Source organism: Condylostylus longicornis, unplaced genomic scaffold (assembly GCF_029603195.1).
Source record: "Condylostylus longicornis isolate FDR11 unplaced genomic scaffold, ASM2960319v2 ptg000048l, whole genome shotgun sequence".
In the NCBI taxonomy this organism is placed as follows: Eukaryota; Metazoa; Arthropoda; class Insecta; order Diptera; family Dolichopodidae; genus Condylostylus; species Condylostylus longicornis.
Window position 1 is genome coordinate 19815884 of NW_026578017.1, and position 26291 is coordinate 19842174.

At 23.9% G+C, this 26291-nt stretch overlaps 1 protein-coding gene across 1 annotated transcript; it reads right to left on the reverse strand.

Annotated features, from left to right (window-relative positions):
* Window positions 1–22778: 22778 nt before the first annotated feature.
* LOC129610964 (ribonucleoside-diphosphate reductase subunit M2) lies at window positions 22779–25226 on the reverse strand (the record flags this gene model as incomplete). Its single annotated transcript, XM_055523816.1, has 4 exons — window positions 22779–23512; window positions 23581–24309; window positions 24867–25103; window positions 25173–25226. Coding segments are annotated over 4 exons (1173 nt in total), but the record flags the coding sequence as incomplete, so codon positions are not given.
* Between the last annotated feature and the right edge of the window lie 1065 nt (window positions 25227–26291).

A 26291-nucleotide genomic window follows, 5' to 3' on the forward strand; every position in this document is an offset into this window, starting at 1 on the left:
ATCATTCAAATTCAAAATTGAATAGAAAAATCAAACACTTCATATAAAATGGAATTTATTGAATTCTCGAAATTTTAGGACTTTCGATAAATCTTTGAATAAAATTAAATGAGTGAGAACAAATCATTCGCTTCGCATTATGAATTCTATTGAATAGATTGCAGAGCTTTGGAAAGCACATACTTATACAATTGTTTAAGGCACGCCGTTAGAGGTATTAACTATAATTGAAGCATTTTACAATTTACTGACTTAATGTGTTAACATATGTACCAAGTATTTATTGTTGTTTCAAAATTACTAAAACTCAAATATACACAAGTTTTTGTCTTCAAATCAATAAATCAAATTCTTTAAAGATTCTTGAGTAGTTTCAAAATGTGAATTAATTTGTTAACTATAAGTATTTTTACTATACGGTGATAAACTATCCTATTCCTTACGATTGTATGAATGTAAGAATTTCAATCAGGTAATGGTTTTTTTAATGGTAATGGTCCTTATGCATCTTTTTGAATATTTTTAAAGGTTTTTTTTGAATTTAGTTTTCTCGTTCTCTGTAACGTGCTTTTAAATAAAACTTCTATAATTATGTATTGAAATACGAAATAAATTATTGCTAACATTACCCATAAAAATAATTACACTATTGACAGCTATTAAATTACAAGAAATCGCAATACCAAAAAAAAAAATGTAAGTTTATTCCACATAATTAAGGTATTCAATTATTATAAAGTTTGAATTTAAAAAAAAAATTCAAAATCAATTAAAATATTTTACATTAACCGAATCAAAATAATCAATCAGCTACTTAACTTACTTAAAAATACTTTTCATTCCACAAAAAAAAAAATTCAAGGTGTCATCAGAATGTTTTCTATATGCCCAAAGTAAATATACAATCAAAATATCTTGAATTTCTTTCTTTTGTAACAAAAATCCATTAGTCAGGAATTCGAATTTTATCTTTATATACAAAAAAAGGTTTATTTCACAAAAAACAAAAAAAAACGAAAAAGAAGAATGAACCCAAAAATGGAAAAAAACAAACATTCATCTCATATTTCGTTTTGTTTTTCTCTTAACAATTTCTACTACTTACTGTTAAAATGTAAACTCTTTTAAAGCAGTTAAATATTTTACAATAGCTATAAAATAAAAGAAGTTAAGAAAATCTTTAAACCATAAGATTAAAAAAAATTGAATCAAATTATACCAAATCAAAAAATTGAATGAGGAAATGAAAATTGGATGAGATTTTTGATTGAATTCATAAACGATGCCGATACAAAATGCTTTATTAAAATTTTTTCATTACATTTCTATTATAACCTGGATGCAAGTTTTGTATTTTCTTTATTATGTATACTTAGTCACATATGTTTGTATAACACATATATTTACATAGGCTTTTATTATAAAAGAAAATTATCTACATTTCATCAATATTTCTACCATAAGGCATAAGTAAATGATGAATTCAAAAATGTTTACGTAATGAGAAACCTGATTTCGAAAGGAAATGTCTTAATGTTCAAAAAAATATATGTATGAGACTTTGTGCTTGCGCGAGTCCTTACATTTTGTACATATGTATTGGTGCATTCATCTATACATAGAGTTTCATACAAGTAAAAAGATGAGAGAATTATGCGTACGTTTTTCAAATAACAAATTTACGGTAAAAAATTTTACGATACGGTAGAAATTTGATTTAATTTTTTTTTAATGTAATAAATTGATTTAATTCGCATATGCCAAAATCTATTCTCAATAGTTTTACAAAAATTTATTAGTTTAGTTAGCTCCGCCAATCAGAATTGGAATAAAAAGTTCCTAGAAAATCTGTTAAGTAATTATTACTTTTTAGAAATATTCAAAAATTTTTGATCTGATCGTATTAGTACAGATCTCTTTTCTATAACCCGACATAATAAGTACTTCATTTTATATTACGAGTAATAACACCTGACAAAAAAAATTTTAGATATAAGTAAATTTTAATTAAAATTGTTTAGGCCAAAAACGTGTAGAGTATTAAAATTTAAATGTAACAAAATTTCCGAAATTTTTATGATTCAGAAAGGTATAAGTATAATAATTATAAGACCAAAAATAAAGAACTATTAATCGCCTGTAAAACAAGCTCCTAATGATAGGACTATGTTGTATGGTTCCGAAGTTATAGGCATTTATGTATATATATGCAGAAAAAGTCTGATACGATAGCTCGAAAACGAGTATATCTGCACCCCCCCATTCAATGTTTTGCTGCAAATTGATCACAGAATCATCCCTGAAATTATTTGCCGCGAAACACCCTCTGTATACGATTGTTTAATGGGTAAAACTTTTATTCCAAACAAGTTTCCAAATCTTAAGGTTTTCCTTAAGATAATCAAATTTTTCTACTTGTTCAAATATTTTGTAGATACATACATTTAAATAATTTATCATCCTTTACATTTCAAATTCTTGTTCATAGCTCAACAAATACCTAAGTATAATATACAAATACCGATTTGATAAACCGAAACGGCTCAAAACCATGACAAATAATATAAATAAACTAAAATGAATCTCATACACTTCATTTGCCACTGCATAAAATTATAATATAAAAGTCTAGTATAATACTTATTAATCTTTCTTCAGCATCACAAACATTATCAATAAATTTCATCAAAACCGAACAAGAAAACACAATATCTATCCCCCGATTCCCAATTTATATGTGAAAATAAAAAAAAAAACAAATTCGTAAAATCCATCTGTCTCGTCTCTTTTTCGAGATCACAACCAAATCAGTTGCTTTTTTTTTTCATTTCAAGTTTATTTAATAAAAAAAAAAAGAAATTTTTTATCATTTTTACCTTAAGCAGGTAAAAAAACAATTATAACAACTCCATATAAATTTCAAGTAGCCTTCAGTGTATTGGTTTTGAACTTGTTAATGATAAAAGACAACAATACAATAAAAATAAAAAGAGGAAAAAAAAATCATTTTTTTTTCTTACTTTCTAGAATAATGAAGATTTTCAACAATATTATTTTAACAATACCAACATACATTCAAAGTTACATATACACGCATGAATATCATTTGGCACAACAATAACATCTAAAAGAGAACCATTGTTATAAAAATCTTCAACTTCATTCATACATACATAAAAATACTCTTTCCGCTCTTTTATAAAAATATTTAAAAAAAAAAACAAAGTAGAAGTATGGAATTGAAGGGACAAGGGAGAATTTCAGGTGATATAAAGTGAAATTATTGTTAACAGTAAGACAGGTTGGTATAGAATGTTTTTTTTTGTTTGCTGTTCTGTATAGGTATGTAAAAAATTTGAGCCCATAGTTATTAATATGAATAAATTTTTAGTTTTTTTGTTATGATTATAAATAGCATATATATGAAGGTTTTTTTTCGTCCCTTCACATTATCATTAAGATCCTTTTAAAATGTATAGGTATTTTTTTATACAAGGTAGGATATAGTTAAAAAAGGATATGATTAACAATAATAAAACAAAAATGAAAGGAAATCAAAATTTTAAAGATGTGTTGGAGTAGAAAGGTAGAGAGGTAGGTACTTTTGTAAATTTTTGCTAGACAATATTAGAAGAATTGTATTTTATGTGTTAGAGAGGAAGGAAAAATAAGTAACACATTCGTTACTTGCACACACAAAGTTGTTAACTAAAATAATTAGAATAATAATTTTTTCTTTTCGTTCACAAAAATTTAAATAATTAATTGTTTAATAGATTTGAACACAAATAACATTATTGTCCTTTCTATAATTTTCAAAATTAAATTTTCACTCATATTCTGTTAGTCGCTTCACTCGATGTGATGGGCTGTTGTTGAGATGTCTTGTAATTTTGTAAAAAAATTAATTCGGGAACTCGAAATTCTATATGAAAAAACGGAATTCTTTCCAATAATATGGATGTTTATTTGAAAGATTAATGTCTAAATTATATGAGTAGTTTCAAAAGAAATGTTCTTTATTAAAATTAAATTCTCAATAAGTAGTTAATTTAGATATTTAATTTATTTATAAATTGCAGAATTCTCTTAAAAAATTTTATATAAATTTCCTATATAGTGATAACTTTAATATTTTTATTTTGGATTGATTGAATGCGATAAAATTGTGAAACTCCAATTATCTCTAATTTATCATTTATTTCAACCCTTATTAAAAAAAATATTGTCGATTCAACAAAATTTTTTTTTCTAACTAACAAAAGATTTAATCATATTAATAAATGAAGTTCTCGAACATATACATATGTATGTATAAATGTGCATATACCCATGTACCTAAAGAACACACGCTTTTTTTGTTTAATGATTCTTAATCGAACTCCTTATTAATTAACTATAACTGTAAGTATTTGCTCTTAACAATGTCATCGAGGAGCTATTGTTATTTTCTCTGAAATTCAAAAAAGAATTCAATAAGTTCATGAACAATAACTTTTTTCGCTTTTATATGGTGAATAAAATATAATTGACACCATAATACTCCTGGATAGCATATTTTGCATATTTTGTATGTACAGTTATTTAAAAATATTCTTTAAAACAAAAAACAAAAAAAAATACGTGCTCTTATTTCCGTTTTTACCGCATATGCTTCCGGCACTTCAAAGTTACGATGCATCCTTTATTTTTATAATTTCTTCCGTTTTGTTTTTTGATTTTTAATTAAGAAAACATAATTTTAAGTTGTTTCTTTAAAGTGATTGACTGTATGTAGGTATGCATTCTTAGAATATTGTTTATTAAAATTTGTAACTTAAAAAAATTTGAATTTCCACAGAAAATTCAATGAATTTTGATCCCGCAATCAAAACTTTTCGCTTCTATTTTTTGGTTAAAATTTTTTGTGTTTGTTGGTGACGTTGTTGATTTTTAGCACTTTTCCCAAAAAATTTTTAAAAAAAAGTTGTTAATAGTTTCACTCTGTCTGTCCTTGCGTCTGTTTACAAAACTTCTACACCCTTGAAAATAGAAAGCTGAAATTTCATATGTACATAGATCTTTACCAGAAACTTATTTGTACTAAATAAGTTTCTGGTAATTATTATACTAAAAATGCCATTTTCCAACTATTTATTGCAGCGAAACCATAAGCATTTTTGCAAAAGCAGTAAAATTATGGCTGACTTCTGCTACCGCGGCATACCATATTTGAACTTAAAAAAAAACAACACGATCGTTAAAATTTACCGTTACTTAAAATCCGTTTTTTCCAAAATTTTTGATATCGTTTAATAACCAATTCGTACCTCGCACAATTTTCTCTACTACACTCTTTCCATATTGAATATGAACAAGTTCCGGATATAAACCACCAAATTTTAGTATACATACATATACTTATTCAAAAAAAGTTTAATTTATAAATATTTACGAGGATAAAATTTTTTTTCACATTTCATGAAAATTTAAAATAGCTGTCAATTCAAATTCAAAATATTTAATGTAAGTCAAAAAATTTTCGTTTCATCAGAGTAACATTATGAATAAAAAAATATAGCAAAAATTAGAATTAAATTAAAATTACAAAATTAATAATAAAATTAATGAAAATAATTAAATAACGTAAGGAGTTTCAAGGAAATTAACCTAATGGTAATCAATTTATTCAAGAAATATGGCTGCAATGAAAATTATAAAAGAAATTCAAACTATTTTGATGAATTTTTTAATAAATTGTGAAATCAAACGTACACAAATTCCCAAAAAATGTAAAATTACTTATTTTAGGTTCATCCAGAGGATTTTAAATAGTTTTAATAAATTTAGTTTCAGATAACATGAAATCAATTTGGAAGATCGAATTTATTGCGAAGGAGGCAGAATTTAAACCGAGATTAAAAAGTAATTTGAACGATATAGTTGAAAATTAAATTTAATTAATTAATTAATTTTAAAATTGATAATTTTAAAAAAATACAAAGTCAAGGATACTAAATAGGCGTAGTTTCATCAAAATTTTACAAGACTAGGTAAGATAATTTTGAAAAAATATTAAATTCGGGTATTATGTTAAAGCCTCTTTCAATTTTTTTTGTTCTATTTGAAAGAATTCATAAATTGCTAGATTATTATTAAAAGCAGTATTTTCACTTGTTGAAAGGAAAAGTGGAACATTACATACCGTTGGTTTAAGCTAACTTTATATCTCTTTTTTTTTATTCTTAATTTCGTAATCGATTTTTTTTGCTTAACGTAGCCTGGCAATAAATTGATTAAATAAACATTTAATAAATATGTTTATTTAATCAATTATAAATATAAAAAATAAACTAAATTTTTTAATAAATATTCCTTTTAATACTTAAATATTTATTTCTTTGATATTTTAAAAAAGAAAAATCATAGAAAAACGTCAGAATATCAAAAATTTGCTTCAAATTAGTACACTAAATTTTCGAAATAACTTTACTGCTTCATGGCGATCAGAACAAATCCCAAATTTTAACATAAATATGTTTACATGTTAAAGATATCAAAAGTCAACACTATGATCAACATTTTTGGACTCTTGATATTAATCAGAAATATAACCGTAATGAATATAACAATTATTAGAATCAAATTCAATGCCTTTTGTTTTTTCTCTAATTACGACTTCGAATTTCCGCCCAAAAATATGCAACATAGTAACGTAAAAAGAGAATTATTTTAATAGAACTTATTTAACATTAAATACTTATTAGTTTTTAACTTAAACTTTTTAAAATGAATGTGCCTTTTGTACAATTCTTGGGTTTCATTAACGATTTTTTTTTCTACATTTAATTTGGTATATAATGCCTTTTAATAACAGCATATCATTGACTAAATTCAAATATTTATTTGTTTTATTCCATTTCAATTTCTCCCCAAAAAAACATTAAATTTCAACAATAAAAAGTTCTTATGATTCATAACCTTATTTTCTAAGAAAACAAAACTTGCTAATTTTACTCGATTTTAGTATTTGTATAAGAATACTAATATTTAAGGCATAAAAATAATATATAGGTACCTAAAAATCGCATATAGTCATATTATGTTAATTATAATCTAAAAGTCATACTAAAAAATATATAGGGAGAGTAAATGATTCAACGAATTAGATTCGCTATTATTTTGCAAACGGGGGTTTATTACCTATACTTAGGTAAAAGTTTTTTGTATATTCTAATAATCAAACTTATGAATTGTTATATTAATTTTTAAGTCTATATTATATTTGTACGTATAAATCAATCTTATAAATACTTATAGGTAGGGAAAAAACGTCCAAGGCTTGAAAGCATTTCTGAAGCAAAATTTTTGCTTCATGATATACTCGCCAAATGTTTTTATCAAATTTAAGACCTGGACAGCAGTTTTTATTCCTGTGAAAATATGTGGAGTAAATATTTGGAAAATAAAATAATGTACAATCTAAAAACAAGATCACATTGAAACATTGTGCTAACCAATTCAAAATGTGCGCAATTTCTTTTTCGAATTAACCTTCAATGAAAACTGGATGTCAACTTAGCTGTCAAATTAGATGTCGTAAATGTAAAATGCGCTTAATGTAATAATAATGAAAAAATGTCATTTTCCTTCAATATTTTATAGTCATAAAACAAATTACATAGTTACGTATTTGTTAAATCTTGAAAATGCAGAAAAAAAAAAGAATTTGCAGACAACATTTGACATTTACGAGTAAATATTCAAGTGGACGTACTAATTGACAATTCAAGTTTACAGTGTTTCCATAAATGCATATTTCTTGCAAATTCATTAATAAATCTTGTGCACATTTTAAATTTACGAAAACGGGGCTTTTATATGTATATATTATGAATGTAAGCTTACTTACATAATGTAAAAAAAATTATATTGTAGGCTTATTTGAAACCAATTGAATATTTCTTATATAGGAAACGATTTTTAATACCAAACAAACTCAAACCTTAAACAAAGTTATAAAGAATTATTCACGATAAATTAACCAAGAAAATAAAAACAGTTTTAATCTGCTTTAAGAAAACAATTGACAAAGTGCTTTTCTGATAGTTTTTTTTTTTAAAATCCATACAGATATACAAACGTATGCAGAGCATAAATAAAAACAAACCAATTGATATAATCATTTTTGATTGTTATTCAAAATTTTTCTCAAAATATTCGTTGTATTTATTTTTCTTTCAATAAATGCTTTAATTACACAGGTTTATCGTAAAATATACAGAGTGTTTCGCATAAGGTGGCAAATAATTTCAGGAATGATTCTTTATATACTCGTTTTCGAGCTACAGTCTGTTCAGAAAAAAAGCTATCTTTTTTGGAAATTGATCAAAGAATCATTCCTGAAATTATCTGCCACCTTATACGACACACTCTGCATAAATATACATATTTCGGTTTTTATTTAAACAATTTATAATTGTTATAACAATAATTATTTAAAATTTTTTAGAAAAGCAAGCGCATACAAAAGTGAATGGTCCATTTTTTAAATTCGTTTATTATTCACGAAATGAGATTCCAAAACTAAGCTTGATTTTTTTAATAAGTTATTGTAAGTTAACTTGCCAATCGGACACCAAAAAATGCATAACTATTTAAAAGATTACAAAATAAGCACAGTTTTAATTTAAAAAAATGGAATGAGCCCATTCAATAATGGAGTCTGGAAATCGGTGCAATGTTCATACATACATACGTTTATAAAAATAAAAATTTTATAAATTCAAATAGTTGCGTAGACAAAGTTATTCATTTTTGCACGTAAGTTTCTAAAAAATTATTTTTCAACTTATTTAAACATTATGTTTAAATAAGTTGAAAAATAATTAACATTATGTTATAGTAATTTAATATTAAATTTTTATATTTGTCTAGTACTTATTTACACCTAAATTGGCGTCATATTGGCAAAGATAAGAAAAAAAAATATATTTTACTATTAGATGTGTAGATATACTTAAGACTTATATAGACTTTATTTATGATAAGCTAATACGAAAACACTAAGTGTATGTATATAATTAATTTTGTTTGATAACTTTAGACAAAAAATAATAATTCATAAAACTACAAGCAACATTGTTCACGGTAAAAAGGCCATGCGATGAATGTAAATGTACCTTATACATATATATATATATATATGTATATATACATACTTATATAATATATTACATCTTTATATTAGGATCGATTACAAAAAAATTTATGAAATTTCTTAGAGAGTTTCAATGATTTCTAAATTTTCTTGAAATTCTCATTCCAATTCCTACTAAAAACTATAAGTTAGCTAGTTATTGTTTATTTTTATTAATTTCAATTATGTATGAGATTTTTGTCTAACGTATAAGAACATATCCACATGAATATAAGTCCACATTATATATAATATTTCCACATTACAAACACTTTAAGCTTATCCATTCTAACTGTACATAATTAAAATTAATTTTTGGATTAGAGACTGCTTGTCACTTTTTTAAACAAGTTTTGTTTTGAAAATTAAAAATTCTAAATCCCATATTGTTGTATAAAAGAAGCATATATGAATATTGCATGCCAACTTTTTATTTATAACATTTCTGTCATCAATTGGTAAAAAAAACAGATTTATTGTTTTTGATATCCAAATTTCAACATTTTACTACTCATATAACTTTATTTACTTACACGCGAAATGTCATAATTTTTTAATTACCTAAAGCTAAAACATAAAGTTTCATTTTAGTTGAATATTAGTGACATTTGTATAAGACCTCACCGAAGCTATTTGGTTCTAAAATTTTGAAAATTTTATATACCTGTTGTTTGTTTGAGAATTTGCAACTTGAGATTTAAAATATAAAATATTGTATGAAAAATTTTGGAATTCGAATCCTAATCTGAGTTATAAAAATCCAGATATGATTTTATATAAAGTGGTCTTTCATGAAATTTTTTTTAGTAATAACTTCGTTTCTTATGCGCTACGGCTTACTTTAATAAATTGGAAATAACATTTTTTTAAAATTAAGTCAAAAACAAGATTTTTGACTTAAAATTACACATATAGGTTCATGATTATTTTTAATTACCTTTCATGTCCTCAACATAACCACCATGTGATGTTGCAGCATCTAATCCATTTGGTAATAGCATTAATAATATTAATCCAATATTAAATCCTATCATATAATTCGCTCGATTAAAGATATTCATTTTTTATGTCAAGACACTGGGCTTTTTTTTTGTTGATATGTTTATAAAAATTAATAAAACAATCACCACCTTTTTTGAAATTTTTATTTTTAATTCAAGCCAAAAAAAATAATTATTTATTAATGCATAAGTATGTATGTATATAAGTAAATTTATTAATGAATTTTTTATTTCTATTATTTTTATTTTTTTAACGATTTTTAATATTTTTCCAAGTATTTTTTTAACATTTTAATAAAACTTTTATTTTAACATAAAAATTTATTAAATAAATCATTTAAAAAATTTTATACTTTTCTTTTTTCTTCTGTGTAAATATTCTAATAAAATTAATTATTAATTTATTTGATATTTTTTTTTAATTAATTTATTCTTTTTTTTTAAAATATCATTGACACAAAATAACACTTATGCGTTATATATGTGTGTGTATTTATGTATTTGGGGTATGTACAAAAGTATATTATATTTTAGTAATTCTTAAATTTTTCTCACTGTATTTGAAATTTATATTTCGATGTAATGAATGCAAAAAAAAAAATTTATATTTTAATATTAATGAATTTTTTTATATTTTATTATATATTATAAATTTATAATAATTACAATAAATTTCTTTCTGATACCCAATTTTTTTTTGTATATATATATATATATATATATATATATATATATTTTTAGATGTACATAAGTATATTTTTTTAAATAAATGATAAAAAAAGTGGCTATTTTATAAGAATAAAATTAAAAATTTTTTTCGATTATTATTTTAGAGCAAAAATTTATTAAATTTTATTAATAATATAAATATTATTATTAGTTACAAAAAAAACACTTTTCTTGTATGTGTATATGTGTATGTCACACATGTATATTTTATACAATTATTACATTAAAAGAAAATTATTTACATTTTATTTTTAAATCAAATTCATTTTCAATTTTAAAATATTAGTCTTTAAAGTAAACAATTAATTACTAATAAAATTTAGATTTAAAAAATATCTCGTTACACTTAAATCAAATTATGCAGTGTTACACAAAAACTTTTAAATAAAATTTATTTAATAAATTATGTAAATTTAAAAATAATTGAAAATTTTTATTATTCATAAAGAAATTCTCGTTTGTTTTCAAAAAAAATTTAATTTTTTTTTTTCTTATTTTAAACTTTTGTAAAAAATATTAATTAATTTCATTAATTTACATTTTTATAAAATAAATCCAATTTTACAAATTAAATATGCATTTGTATATATACACACATATATGTATAAAATTATTATTTAAAAAAAAAAAATTCAATTAAAAAACGACAAATTTTGGAGATTAATTGCGCGCGATATTTCGTCAAATAATTTCCTCGCACGGAAAAAATGTATTTATTTAAATAATGTTGTTATAAAAATTTAAAAAAAATTTTGATTTTTGTTTTTCTATTCTATTCAAATTTTTCAATATTTTTTTAATTAAATATTTAATTTAATTTTTTTTTTATTTGTTTTATTAATTTAAAAAATCAATTTTGAAAGTAGTAAAAACAAAAATACTATAATTCTCGGTATAACGAAATCAACCGAACCTAAAATTATATTCCTTTATGATACCGTAGTGATTTTACGACTGAATTGTATTTAGTTTTGCTTCGTAAAAAAAAAAAAATAAGATAAAATTATTATCTGTATTGGAATGCGCAATAGCAGTCCACTAATTTAATTTTACAGTTTTATTCCACAAATACAACATATTATATGGTATGGTATGATGCTCTTCAAACAGTATGAAATCTCTTTCAAACATTTTCAAACAAACGAAAAACATTCATGCAAATTGTATGAATGCCATTTATGAATTGTATGAATTCCAAACATAATACATTAATTTTTACTCTACAACTACAATCTTATTCTATAACCTTTATACATAGATTGTAAAATAAAATAAAAATCCTTTGAGTGAAGTAAAGGGCAGCTTTTTGTTTTTATATCATAAAAATATGCTTATGTATTATTGGGTATTTCTTATGAAGAGCAGAATTTTCTTTTTCCTAATGAAATTTTGCATGAAAAACATAAATACTATACTAATTAGAATGACTAAGTCACTAATACTAACATTAATTAGAATGACTAAGTCACGAAAGTAGAAAAAAAGGTGTAATATATTTACGTTAAAGTTTTAAGTGGACAACTCATATGTATCTAAATAACAATATAGTTACTTGTTTTATATATAGAAAATGTTAATAAATTTGTAAAAATTGACTCATTTTTATGTGAATGGAATGCATTTGATTATATAAGGGTGAATTATGATATTCAAATTTCTCTTTAAGCATGTTGTGTTATATGAAAGTGAAAGTATATAAGTAGATACATATTGAGCAGAATATGCTGACATGTTCTGCTTAATATGTACCTACATTATGTTGTCGGTGTTGTTGTATTTTCGAGAAATAAAACTCACTTGATAGAGGTTTTAATGAAAATAACAGAATCTACCTTTGAAGTTGGACTGTCAGTAAATTAGATAAAAACAAAATATATGGTAGTATTACGATGTCTTTCCCAAAGAATTGCTCAAAATCTTACAATAATGAAATTTTTAAGGAGTAGATAATTTTATGTATCTTGTTGCACATATTAAATCAAATAACGATATGCATGTCTATATAAAAGCAAAAATATTAACAATAAACAGAGTATATTATACAATGTCTAACCTTTTTAAATCAAAAATCCTATCAAGATCATGTAAACTACAGTTGTAAAACACCGTATTACGTCCAATATTAAATTATATCTCCGAAACTTGGACATTATTGCTGAGCGATAAGAATGGCCTAAGAATTTTTAAGATAAGAATCTCCTAAGGGGAAAGAATAATTTTGAGGAGCTCTGATTTTCAAAACGGCTCGATATCAACTAAAACATCAACAACAATGAAATCCTGCCACAACAGCCAGGTTTAAGTATTGTAGAAACTTTAATAATCAACTATTGTTGAGCTTTAGATCAAGAATTGTCAAGTCGAGCGGAGTTATGCAAGTTGATGAATGAAATTATCTTTATCTGTGTTCAATATGCTATTTTCTCCAGTACATAATTACTTTTTCAGGACACATCATTCGACAAATTGCTGGGCTACATTAGCGGTCCAAACTTTGGAAATTTCAGAAATTGGCAATTGACATTGACCCATAACAGAAGTCGCTTTGCGATCATATGCATATTACTTTTTTAGTTTATTGATTTTTGAAATGTATTAGTAAAAACTTAAAATGCCTAAAAACTTAAAATGGTACAGAGAGCTGTAGTCTAAATACAGTAAGATGGACGCTGGCGCAGATTAATGTAAAAATATGATCTACTAAAAGAATGGACAAAATCTTTGACCTGTACCTTTAGCGTAACAAATCATTTTAAAAGAGTAGCTGGTCAAACCACAAAAGAAGAATTCTTCAATGGAATAGTATATGCTTGCTGGCAGGCGCGGTTCTGATGTATTCGTCGCCCTAAGCGGTTCCTAAAAAGTGCGCCCCCCCCCCCCCCCTTCAACCTTTTCACCTATTTTATTACTGTGAACAAAATTTAATAGGCATTGCAAATTGTGCATCATAAAGCAGTTTCTTGTAACCTTATTATGCTGAATTATAGAATTAAAGTCTGGAACTGAACTTTCAATTTTTTGTTTTATAAATTCAAAAACAAGGTAATTTATTTAACTGTACGTTTTTTTATGAAGTTATGATCAGATTTATATCAATCACTTAAACTTGATTTTTTGATTTTTTGATTAAGTAAAACTTATTGTAAAAGGTTCTATGAAAATTATATCAAATGAACTTTTTCACAGCTTATTTGAATATGAAAAAAAGTAAAAAATTATTTTTATTTTTATTCGTAATTTTATTTTTATTTTTATAATTATTTTTATTTTTATTCGTAAAATTTGGCTTTTTATTTCACAAATCGCCTGAGAAATGAAGCAGCGTATAAAAAAAGTTTCGACTTGCATTCAAAAATTTAAGGAAAATCAAAGTTTCGTTCTAAAATTTGTGACTTAAAAACTAAGCTTTTCATGTACATAGCTATAAGCTTTTATACTGTTCATTATATTTTTTAGATTTTATTAAAATAAATGCATTTACTGGTATTTATAGGCTCGTGGTTTTGAAATTTCAGAATGTCGTTTTGCTTAACTGTTTTAATTTTGGAGATAAATGTGTGAAGCAAATTATGCGCCATTTCATTTTACTCTTATTTTTTGGATGACTTACACTACATCAATTCAGCATAAAAATTCTTAACATTCACTTGATTATTAAACAACATTTTTTCAATTCAATATAAGTAGTAGATTTTATCAATTAAAATTTAATTCTGTGTTGCTGGTATGAAGAAGTCAACTCTTTAATGAATCGATTTTGTATGATTTTGAATTTCTGAATAACTTTTTGAAAATATATTAAAATTTCTTAATTTAATTGAATTTTCTTTATTGTATTTTCTAAATTAGTTAGTTGCTAAGAACTCTGGCGATATTACAAATTTTTACAAATAAAATCCTAATTTCGTCAAAAAGTGTAAACTTTTCACATAAATATTGTAATTTTATTTTTATTTCTTTCCGTTCCTTTAAAAAAAAAATCGGAAGTTCAAACGTTTTTCCTGTCAGTTTTTATATAAAAAAAATATTTCTAGTTTCATATTTCAGTTGAATTTCTAAATTAGAAGATCGTTTTTTCCTTTAACCGTTGTAAAAATATTCTCTGAACAGGATTCGAAAGTTTTTCTTTTCGATTTTTTTTTTTTTTGACTTTTATTTTCCCACAAATGAATCTATGTTAAACTATATCTAAGGTTGAAAAATTTAAAGAAAAAAAAAAACACTAAGGCATTTGTTTTTTATTTTTTACTTTCTTCTCTTTTTCCTTTCCGATTTTTCATCTTTTCCTTTCATAATTTTTAATCTTAATAATATGAAAAATAAAAAAGTAAATCACAAATGATGATCAGCACATACACAACACATTAACGCACTCAAGATGCACAACAATTAATGCAACAAAAATATATATAGACATTATGTATAAGCATATGTGATTTTGGATCTTCATCATTGGAATCATTTACTGTATGAAATACAAATAAATTATTATAACTTTTTTAAGTGCATATCTACATACATAATACGATAGTGTAAGGCAATTTTAAAAAATTGTCTTGCTAATGTTATAGATAACATAAATTAAGATAACCAATGGGAAAATTATTCTCACAAAACATTAAATTTCTATAAGTTTAGAAACCGTATGTTTGTTTTTAATTGCTTTATCTTGATTTTTTTTTTATCATACAATATAATATCATTATCAATATTAATATGGTAGTAATAATTTTTATGAAGGGTTTATAATATGTTCAACTGAGCGAACTAGCCTAAGAACAAAATTATAAAATAAAAAATTTTTTGCAGTGTATGAAATGAAGTAATTTTCTGATTTTTATTAAAAAAACTGCTGCCAAATTGGTTAAAATAACATATTTTAATTTTTTTTAATGGCAGAAAATCTTCAATTTATAGTTAAAAAATTAATATCATGTCGTATTATTTGAAATCCAGGGCCCTTCATATATTAAATTTCAAAAAATTGTACAGGAAACCTATAATCATGGTATCACAGAGAAAAAATGGTACATTTTTTTTAGTAATTTTGAGTACTCTGCAACTATTTTCCGAGATTTCAACATTTTACGAAAAATCAGCAAAATTTTTAATAATATCTTTTTGAAAACTTTAAGTCAAAGTTCAAAGCATAAAAAATAAAAAAAGAATATGCTTAAAAATGGACTTTTAGAACAAAAAAACTCTAAAGCTAAAAAAATTAAATCTTTCCGAATTTTTGACGTTGGCAATTCTATTAAAGCTCCTATTTTGAAATTATCTATTTAAAGTTCCTATTTTTCTTGAAACAAAAACTATAATACGAACAAGTAGAAATACTCACTAAATCTTAGTAAGTTTTTATGTACGAAAATCTATTTTCACAAAAAAAATTTGAGCCATTCAATTATTATGGTACTGATCACTGGTCCTAGATATCACAAATATCTTTATCGTATTTGTTAATTTATCATTTGTATACTTAACTTTTAATCATTTAATTTTTGAGGAAAAATATTTTTTAAGAAAAATATCGACAGATCGAAAAGATTTTCAAATTTCCATTAAAAAATTGCACATTTTAATAAAAACTGAATAAAATTATGGTACATTTAGCGTACAAGTAAAAATTTTTCATGCTACAAAAGTCTAAAAAATGGTACATTTGGTATAGCATAAAAACGATACATTTGGCAGGACTGTTAAAATCATAACTACTTTTCTAACTGCATACTGAATTATCCGTGGCTTCCAAAATACAGTAAAAACGTAAGGTATATTAAAAAGGTCTTTACATTGTAAACTATACGAAAAAGTTTCGAATACGAAGTTAAAACGTAAAATAAAAGCAGCGATTTTTTTGTATGCGCGAATGGAGGTAAGCGCGAATTCAAAAGCTCTTCGTTGTTGTAAAACTATATTTATAGACGGTACTTATACTGTTCTAAAACTTGTTTTACTGCCTTTTAGAATTCACGGAATGTTTTGAAATATTACATAATTATTCATACGTTTACAAACTTACTTTTGAATTTTAATAGAAACGTGATCAAAGTAAATATTTTTTTCCTTCCATATTACAACGCAAACGTAGATCATTAGTGAATATTACAGATTTTTAAAAATTATTTAAAATTTCCCGATTATTTTGATTATATTTTTTCTAAAAATTTGTTATATTTGAAAATTCTAATTACATTACAAAATTATTTTGAATATTTTTATTAAATTTATCTGAAAAATGCTGCAAGTGCAATGTAACAATGCGTTAAAGTTCAAATTAATTGTCATATAATTAGAAAATTTCTTAATTAATATTAACAATAATCTGCTAATCTAGACTATAATCATTTATATGGTGCATTCTTACAATAATCTAATTTTTAATATTCTTTTATTTTTTAATTGAAAATTTTAATTTTAAAACCATTGTGTATACGATTCCATAAATTCAATAAAAATTTAATCTTTAAAAAAAATTCCTTGACACAAAAAGACTCTTATCTTAATGATTAAGTAGAATGAAAATTCATTTTTAACAAAAATAAAAAAAAGAGAATTAAACATGTAAGAAAAAATGTTTTAAGATATAAAAAGGTGTAAAAAACGCATCAAGAAGTCATTATTAAACAACAAAAACCTTTAACAAAAAAATATTTTTTATTTTCCTTTTCAAAAACCTTTGACCTTCCGTTTTTGTTTTTTCATATTCTATTTTTTGTTAAAATTAAATCGACACATTCATTTTAGTCATTCAATCCCTTTTATTTTTGGCTGATGAAGTCGCTGATCTATATTTAAATAACAAAGAATTAAAAAGAAAAACGAATTTAATAAAGAAATCGAATAAAAAATGGATTAGAAATAAGAAAATAAAAAAAAAAACAAAACAACTTCGTCTTTTTTTTTTCTTCTATTTTTCGAAAAAATGTGAAATGAAAATGAATTTCCGTGATTTAAACTTATTAATGCCCGGATATCATTAGATGTAATGATTTTTAAAGGTCAAGACTTCTTATACAATATACCTAGTAACAGTTTTGTTACACACAATTTCTATAATAAAATTTGGTAGTAAGTACGATAAGATTAGATTTTAATTCAGAGTAGTCCAAAAAACAAGAAAAGTAAATTAAAAAAAATGAAAATTATCCTATACTTAACTCGGTGACTACCACTAATAATGGGATATAATGAATCTTAGAAATAGGTTATTTGAATTATTAAGGATATTATTATCAAAATACTAATACCTAATGCATTAGGCATTCAGTTTTTATTCAGCGATTAAAATTGTATTATTCAAAATTAACTAATTCAATTTGACATTAGATAAAGGCGTGATATTCACTTGAATCGTGCTATTACTTATATTCTCTACGGAGATCTTTATCCATATTCTGTGAAATTGAACCTTGGAATGTAGCGATCTTCGTTTTAAAATACAAATATTATTTAGAGATTCTAGCTGGATTAAATGGCTGGATTCCAACCATTAGAATTTTAATTAGAGATTTTCACCGTTGTCTTTTATCCTTTCTTTAACAAGTCAACAAAATATTTTTATATATATATTTAAGAATTCTGAAACTGTTGAAGGTTTATATATAGAAGCTTTTTATTGTAACCACAGACTAAAGATATAAAGAATTCCTGTTAAGATTTTCAATCATTATTTTATCAAATTTAAAATCGAAAAAACACTGTCGTAATAAATGTACATAGTTTTTTTCTTCTAAATATTAAAATGGAAAAGTTTCTTAATTGCATTTTTAAATTTATTTTTGAAAAATAAAATTTAATGAGTTAAAGAAACTTAACGCTTAAATTTTCTTTGAAATTTCTGTTGTCAATTCTCGATAAGAAAAAATGATTTTAAAAGGTGTTTTATGATGTTTTTTTTTTATTCTGACATACAACTCAAAATATAAAGCCTCTGTAATTTTTTAACACGTTTCTAAATAATTTTTTAAAGAAATTCAATTTATTTCTTTAACCAATTAAATTTACTCTGTCCGTGTAAGGTATGTGAATCCATTCATAAAATTTCAAGATAAAAAGCTGAAACATCTTAAGTAAATTGATCTCACATATGTATAAAATGGTTTCTCCAAAAATTTTCGCTTATCCCCTATTACTTTTAATTTATAACCTCTTGAAAACTTCATACATGCAACTTTTTGTCGGCTCTTTATACAGTTGTAACCATAAATAAAAAGAAATACATATTAAAATTTCGCAAACGCTCCAAAATCTATCTGAAAAAATTATAAAAATAGTTATACGACCGCAAATTTTCCTCATTCGGAATCAATCTACTTTTTTAACAAGACCATTATTTTAATATTTTGTGTAAATATCAACAAAAAATTTTATTTGTTAGAACAAAATATTTTTAGATCTCCTCTAAATTTTAAGTATTATCGCTTTTTAAATTTAATTGAATTTCAGTTTTCAGCCAATTATTTCAAGAAAAATTTTCAGAATATAAGATAAGAATTTTTAAATTAAGCATACGTATACATATTCAATATTAATAGTATAATATTATTAAATAATAATATTGTTATTATTGAAATTAAAAAGTATATATATGCTTATGTAAGTAATATTTTTCTTATTTTTTTTCTTTTACTTTATTTTCATAAATTAAAGAAAATCCAATATGACTGAAAAGAAGAATGAAAAGGCAACTAACGCTGCATGAAATGATAAAGAATAGCCCCAATTCACCAAGCTAATAATTTTGAAGTCATTTACTAAATGTACAATTTATATATGAAGAATAATTCAATATTAAAGAAGAATCACGTTATCTATAACCTGTGTTATGGATTATATTAAACATTTTTTCAAAATTATTAAAGGAATTCAAAATAATATTAATGAAATTTTGTTTATTTTGTCTCATCGTACGTTAATTTCTAAGTGTAATTTATTAAAATTTTTCACAATATTCAAAAATATCATGTATGGGACTGAATTGTAAAATTTTTTTCTTAATTTGTTCTAAATACATTTGCATAATAAACAGAAAATTATTTATTAAAATAATTTTAAAAATATTATAAATTTAAAATATGTAAAAAGCATGAATGCATACATATTATATTTAAAAAAAAATAAACTAAAATTTTAATAGTTTTTAGATTTTAATATAACAAAAATAAACACTTTATAGAATAAATTTATCGGCTTAATGTAATTTTTAAAAAATTCAAATTGATTGTACATACTTACATACATATTATACATATATACAATTTTTTTATTTATTTAAACAAGTACACTGATTTAATTTCATTTTTCCTAAAATTCTTTTTATTTTTCTTAAAAATTGTTTTACCAAAAAGGCAATTTTTATACACGATTGCAATCAGAAAAACTCAATCTGTACCCACATGTTCAAAATACATACATAATTGCATTAAGGAAGTAAATGTTATTTTTTTGTTTTGATTTTGTTCTTGTTAAAAATAACATTGTAATTTTTTAAAACATACACATGTTTTTTAAAATAAATTATAAGTGTAACGCAAACAAATTAAAAAAATTAAAAAAGAGAACAATGCAATTTGCCTTATTTAAAGTGTAATTCGTCAATATAATATAAAATTATATAAGATAATGTAATATGTCCGACACGAGTTTGATTATTGTTATTATTAAAACAAAAAAAAAAAATTCTATTAAGGGTTTTCCGGTATTTGAGACAAGTACATATTACTATACATACATATAATAGGTAGTAGTATAACATACAATAAAAATTCTCATTTTCTTTTCTTTAAGAATAGAACACTTTGCAAGTGCATCCAATATTAAAAATGTTTATATAACGCATAATATTATGTTTAGAAAATTAAAGAGGAAGAGTTAAGAAATTTTCAAAATTTTATTATATTTATATAAAAAAAAATTACTTATTAGAAGGGTGTTTCAATTTAAGGAAATTGTATATAAGGATTTATAATAATATCTGGGGTTAAAAATTAAGAAACCAGGTTGTACTAACCGGGACAGTAGACCCATATTATAAAATGAAATTCAATTAAATTTTTAGGCGAAGTTTTTTTTAAATCATATAATATTATGAAATAATTATAAGACTAATGTAAAAATGTAATTAAAAGAAATTTGCAATGTTAAGTTTCAACAAAATATGCGAAGCTGGGGTATCTTTGGCCAAATTTCGTTTTTTTTTCTTTTTTCCTGTTTATACTAGAGAATTGTTCAAAGATTTTAATCAAACAAAAAAAAAACAACAAAAAATGGGTTTTTCTTTTGTCTTCGGTTACTTGGTCTAATATTTAGGTATTTAGTTAATAAACTATTATGTAGGTACCGACTATGTACTTACAGCTTACTGTAAGTACATAGTAGGTACCTTAATATTTGCTTACAATAAATCCAACGACGGGGCAAAATATTTTATTCCATCTTTTTTTAAAACCATCAAGAACAGGTTCACCACATTGTTTTCAATGCAAATTCGAATGCATGCGCACAACATAAAAGTTATCAGTTTCTGTTATCCATAAATGTTCTTGATCCAAATCCATTAATTTCATTTCATCATAGTAATCAGACATTTTTACTTGAATTTGTGATTCAATCTTTATCAGCATTATACGGTTCCTTCATTGTTGCAGTATCATCATTGTTTCACTATTTTTACGAATTTCTATTAAATCCAAATTTGCTAAAACCAAAGATGTGTGTGAATTGTTTACCAAGTTTAGGTTCAAACATACATATATAAAAATTTCTGTTTTTTGTAATTTTATCAAAATTTTAAACATTTTTTGTATATGTAAGGAAAATTGTACTTGTTTACAAATTTCTTTTATTATATAACACATAGAAAAATCTTTGGAAATATTACTCTGATCAATAGCTCCTGTATTTAACGGTTAGAAACTTGCAGAAAGCGATCTTCTACTTTCTGAATTTTAGCTTAATAATTAACATTTTTTACAGAGCTCACTTGAATACTATGTTAAATTTTGAAAATGTCTCAAATCGTTTTTAAAACTCCAAGGTAAAGCACCATTTAATGGTATTCCTCAATATATTTAATTCCATAATTTGTGAGTGCAAAAAAAATACATCCTAAAAAGATAATTATAATAAAAATCTAAAAAAATGTGAAAATTTTATTCCAAAACAAAATCAAGTAAATTTATTGCATATATCTTAAATTAACTCTATCAGCAAACTATTCAGCCAATCCAAACTACTTTGCATATACTTTCATTTTCAAAATATGCGTACATAATACAATGGTATGATTTGTAGGCGAAAGGTTGATGGTACATCTTAGTAGTTTTATATGAAATTAAATACGCCCAATGTTATGCAAAATTTATTTTTCAATTCACGTACAAAATTTGTTTATTGGGAAAAACAATTTCCATTTGATAATAACAGCAAAAACAAAATATAAAGTTGATGTAGCTTCAACTCCAATAGGCCCTTATAAACCTTTTTTTTTCTTTTGCACTTAAATTTCTTTATAAAAAGAAAATCAGAGAAATTTCAACGGTTAAACATCTAATAATAGGAGATGTACACATGAGATAAAGGATTACATTGTGATTTTGCATAAAATATTGTGTGATAAAATATTGTTACCTGAAATTTTTTAATATTAATGGTGTTTACCTATAAGAAAACTGCTCACTGCATAAAATGTTAACTATTTTAATGTTATCAAAACGCCAAACATTATTTTGTGAATCATTTATTTTATATTTAACCTATATTATGAACTCGATAAGTTTAATGTCAGAGTAAAGGTGAAATCTGGTAAATTTTTTCTTTCTGTAAAATCAAAACCTTTACAAATCTTAAATTAACTGTACACTTGAGGATTGATTTTTTTCTTTTTATTTAATTTAAAATAAAGCTTTTACATTATAACTAATAAGAATTTTCAATTCTAATCGATAGATTCTTTTGCTCATAAAGGCACTCAAAAACATATAAACATCCTTAACGAAATGTTCCTATTCATTATGTTATTAGTTCGTGAGATAAAATTCTTGGTCAAATATACAATACAATTATATATAAAATATGTCCTAAGATCTATAGTCTGATTTACAATATATACTTTTATAATACATTGTCAGTTTTAAAATATACATAAATAGGTTGAGTTAATTTTTAAATTGATTTCCGTATAGAATACATTTCGAACACTCATTGTTTATATTAGTTGTTCGGTAATCTTGATTCAAGTAAGGTAAAAAAAAAAGAATATCTAAAACTAAACTTTGCAAATTTTTGCTCCAAAAATTAGAATAATTAAAATTGAGCTTTATACTAATATACATTATATAAAACCTTAAAATTTAAATAAAATTAACTTCATTTAATTTAAAATTCACCCATACCTTTTTGTGAAACATTTAATCTAATACATCTTGCAAACGTAAATTTTTAAACCTCTTTAAAAGTCTGCGTCAAGAGTAAATACATTATCTAATGGATTTGCTGTTACTCCCCATTTTTGATATTCCCCAACTTTTTTTTCAAAAAAGTTTGTTTTTCCATCTAATGATATTAATTCCATGAAACTGAAAGGGTTTGGTGTATTATAAATCTGAAAATAATATTTAATAACATTATTAGTATAAAGGTATTTAAAATAAATTTAATTTAATATATTACTTTTTCAACTCCCAACTCTCTTAGCAATCGATCAGCAACAAATTCAATGTATTGTGACATTAAAGTACAATTCATACCAATTAAATTTACAGGTAATGCATCAGTTAAAAATTCTTGTTCAATTTTCACAGCTTCAGATATAATTTCAATAATTCTTTCTTTACTTGGTTTTTGTATTAAATGTTTAAACATTAAACATGCAAAATCACAATGTAATCCTTCATCTCTTGAAATCAATTCATTTGAAAATGTTAATCCTGGCATAAGGCCACGTTTTTTTAACCAAAATATTGACGCAAAACTACCACTAAAGAATATTCCTTCAACAGCTGCAAATGCAATAATACGTTCTCCATAGTTAGCAGATTTACTTGAAATCCATTCTAGTGCCCAATCAGCTTTTTTCTTAACACACGGTAATGTTTCAATTGCATTAAAAAGAAAGTCTCTTTCTTTCGGATCTTTAATATATGTATCAATTAGAATACTATACATTTCCGAGTGAACATTTTCCATAGCTATTTGAAATCCATAAAAACAACGAGCTTCGGTTACTTGTACTTCCTGGCTAAAACGTTCAACAAGATTTTCATTTACAATTCCATCTGAAGCTGCAAAAAATGCTAGAACATGTGATATAAAATGACGTTCCCCGGAAGTTAATTTGTTCCAGTCTGCCATATCTTTTGATAGATCAACTTCCTCAACTGTCCAAAAAGATGCTTCAGCCTAAAAATAATTCTTTGCATTATAATATAGCTTCTAACATAATATACATATCTACTTATATATGGATAGGTACATTATATTTTCTATATTTAGTAAGGATACCTATTAATTATGTACCTACTTACATATGTTTTTAAAATTATTCAATTTTTTATGGTTTTTAATCTTTATCGTTTTCTTGAATTTATTGTTGCAATGAAATTACTATTTGAAAAATATCAATAGCAATTATTTTTTATGTTTTAAAATTGCTTACTCAAAACAAAAAGAAAAAAAGCCGCCAAAGCAACGTAATTACCCGCCAAAATTTCCATTTTTGTTACGCATAAAAAAGAATAGATAACCTACTTATGTATATACATATGCCTGTCCTATCCATAGCTAATAAAAAAATTACATCAACTATTTAAGTAAATTATGTACACATACATACATTTAATTGTGCACATTATTTCATTTTTATTTGGAAAACTAAACTAAGCTTATTTCGTACTAAAGTGATGCTTAATCATTAACTTTCAACCATTTAATTATAAGTAATCAATAATCAAAATTACCTTCTTGTACATTTCCCAAATATCATGATATTGGATAGGGAATATAACAAACCGTCTTGGATTATCCTTAAGTAATGGTTCAATAGATGGGTCAAATGGGGCTCCACTTGCTTTATTTGCAATTGAAGCTGTATTGTCTTCATTTTTACAAGTTTTGGCAGGTATACTAAAATCCTCGTCATTTAAAGTAACTTTACGAACGTTATGTGCGCTCTCAGTCAAAACCTTTCTTGGACTCTGCAAATTATATACATTTGTATGTTAGTATGTAGTTCAAATGTTTAATAAACCAAATGCGTTTCTTGCCTTTAATGAAATGTTTTCCATATTTTCAGATAATTTTACTTTTTGTAAAGACATTTTTAATAATAAATTTTCTATATATAATTTTTAATAAATTTTCTAACAAATATTAAATGGACGAAAAATACTTTTTAGACTACGATGTTATACCACTGACTTCAACTGAATAAATAAATGGTGTCGTATGAAGTTATAAATAGTTTACCCTTTATATTTAGCTTCTTATTTTTCGTAGAACGCGCCAAATTTTTTGTTGTATTCTATGAAAACTCGCTCATTGATGCATAAATAAACCTCAGTTGTCACGTAAACTTCTATCTGTTTAAATTTTTTTTATCTGTTGATCTTTGAAATACCTTTCTTAATGTTATCTAGATAACCATCCATTGACTAAACAAACCGATAAGTATGATTTTCGCCGACAATTTACGATTTCTAATTTTTACAATTTTTTACAATGATTCACACAGCATTGCGAAATTACATCCTATTAATTTAACAGACAAACTTTTTAAAATCAACATATTAAACATATGATTTAGTAAAATTATGTATTTATGTAAACAATAAAATTTCCTAGAAATACTTCAGAACGCTAACAAAATGTCAAATATATCCAAATTAAGGCCTGACTATAATTTTCTTTTGAGCTCAGCCATATGATGTAATTCAAAGTGTCAAAGTGTACACTGAGCAAATCAAATTCAAAGTGTCAAAGTGTACTCTGAGCAAATCAAAAAAAAATCTGAGATATTTGATTAAAAAACGAATATCATATACAGCAATTTAATGTCATATCAAACAAGAAATTCCAAAATAGAATAAATATTTACTTAAGAGTTTTCAAATTTAAATTAGTATATACATTTTATCTTTCAAAAAATTTCAATTTCGCATATATAAAGTGAAAGCTCTACGAAAATTGAAAATTTTTTCGAATATGTATATTAAACGTCATGAGATAGAGTAAAATATTCATGTGAAATAAACATTAAATCAAACAGTTTTATTAAGGGCACAAATAGCTATAAAAAAAAGAAAGAGAATTATGCATTTTTCTTACTTCACAGCAGTTTTAATTAATAAAAATTCTTCTTCTCCTTTGATAGTTGAGTTACTGAT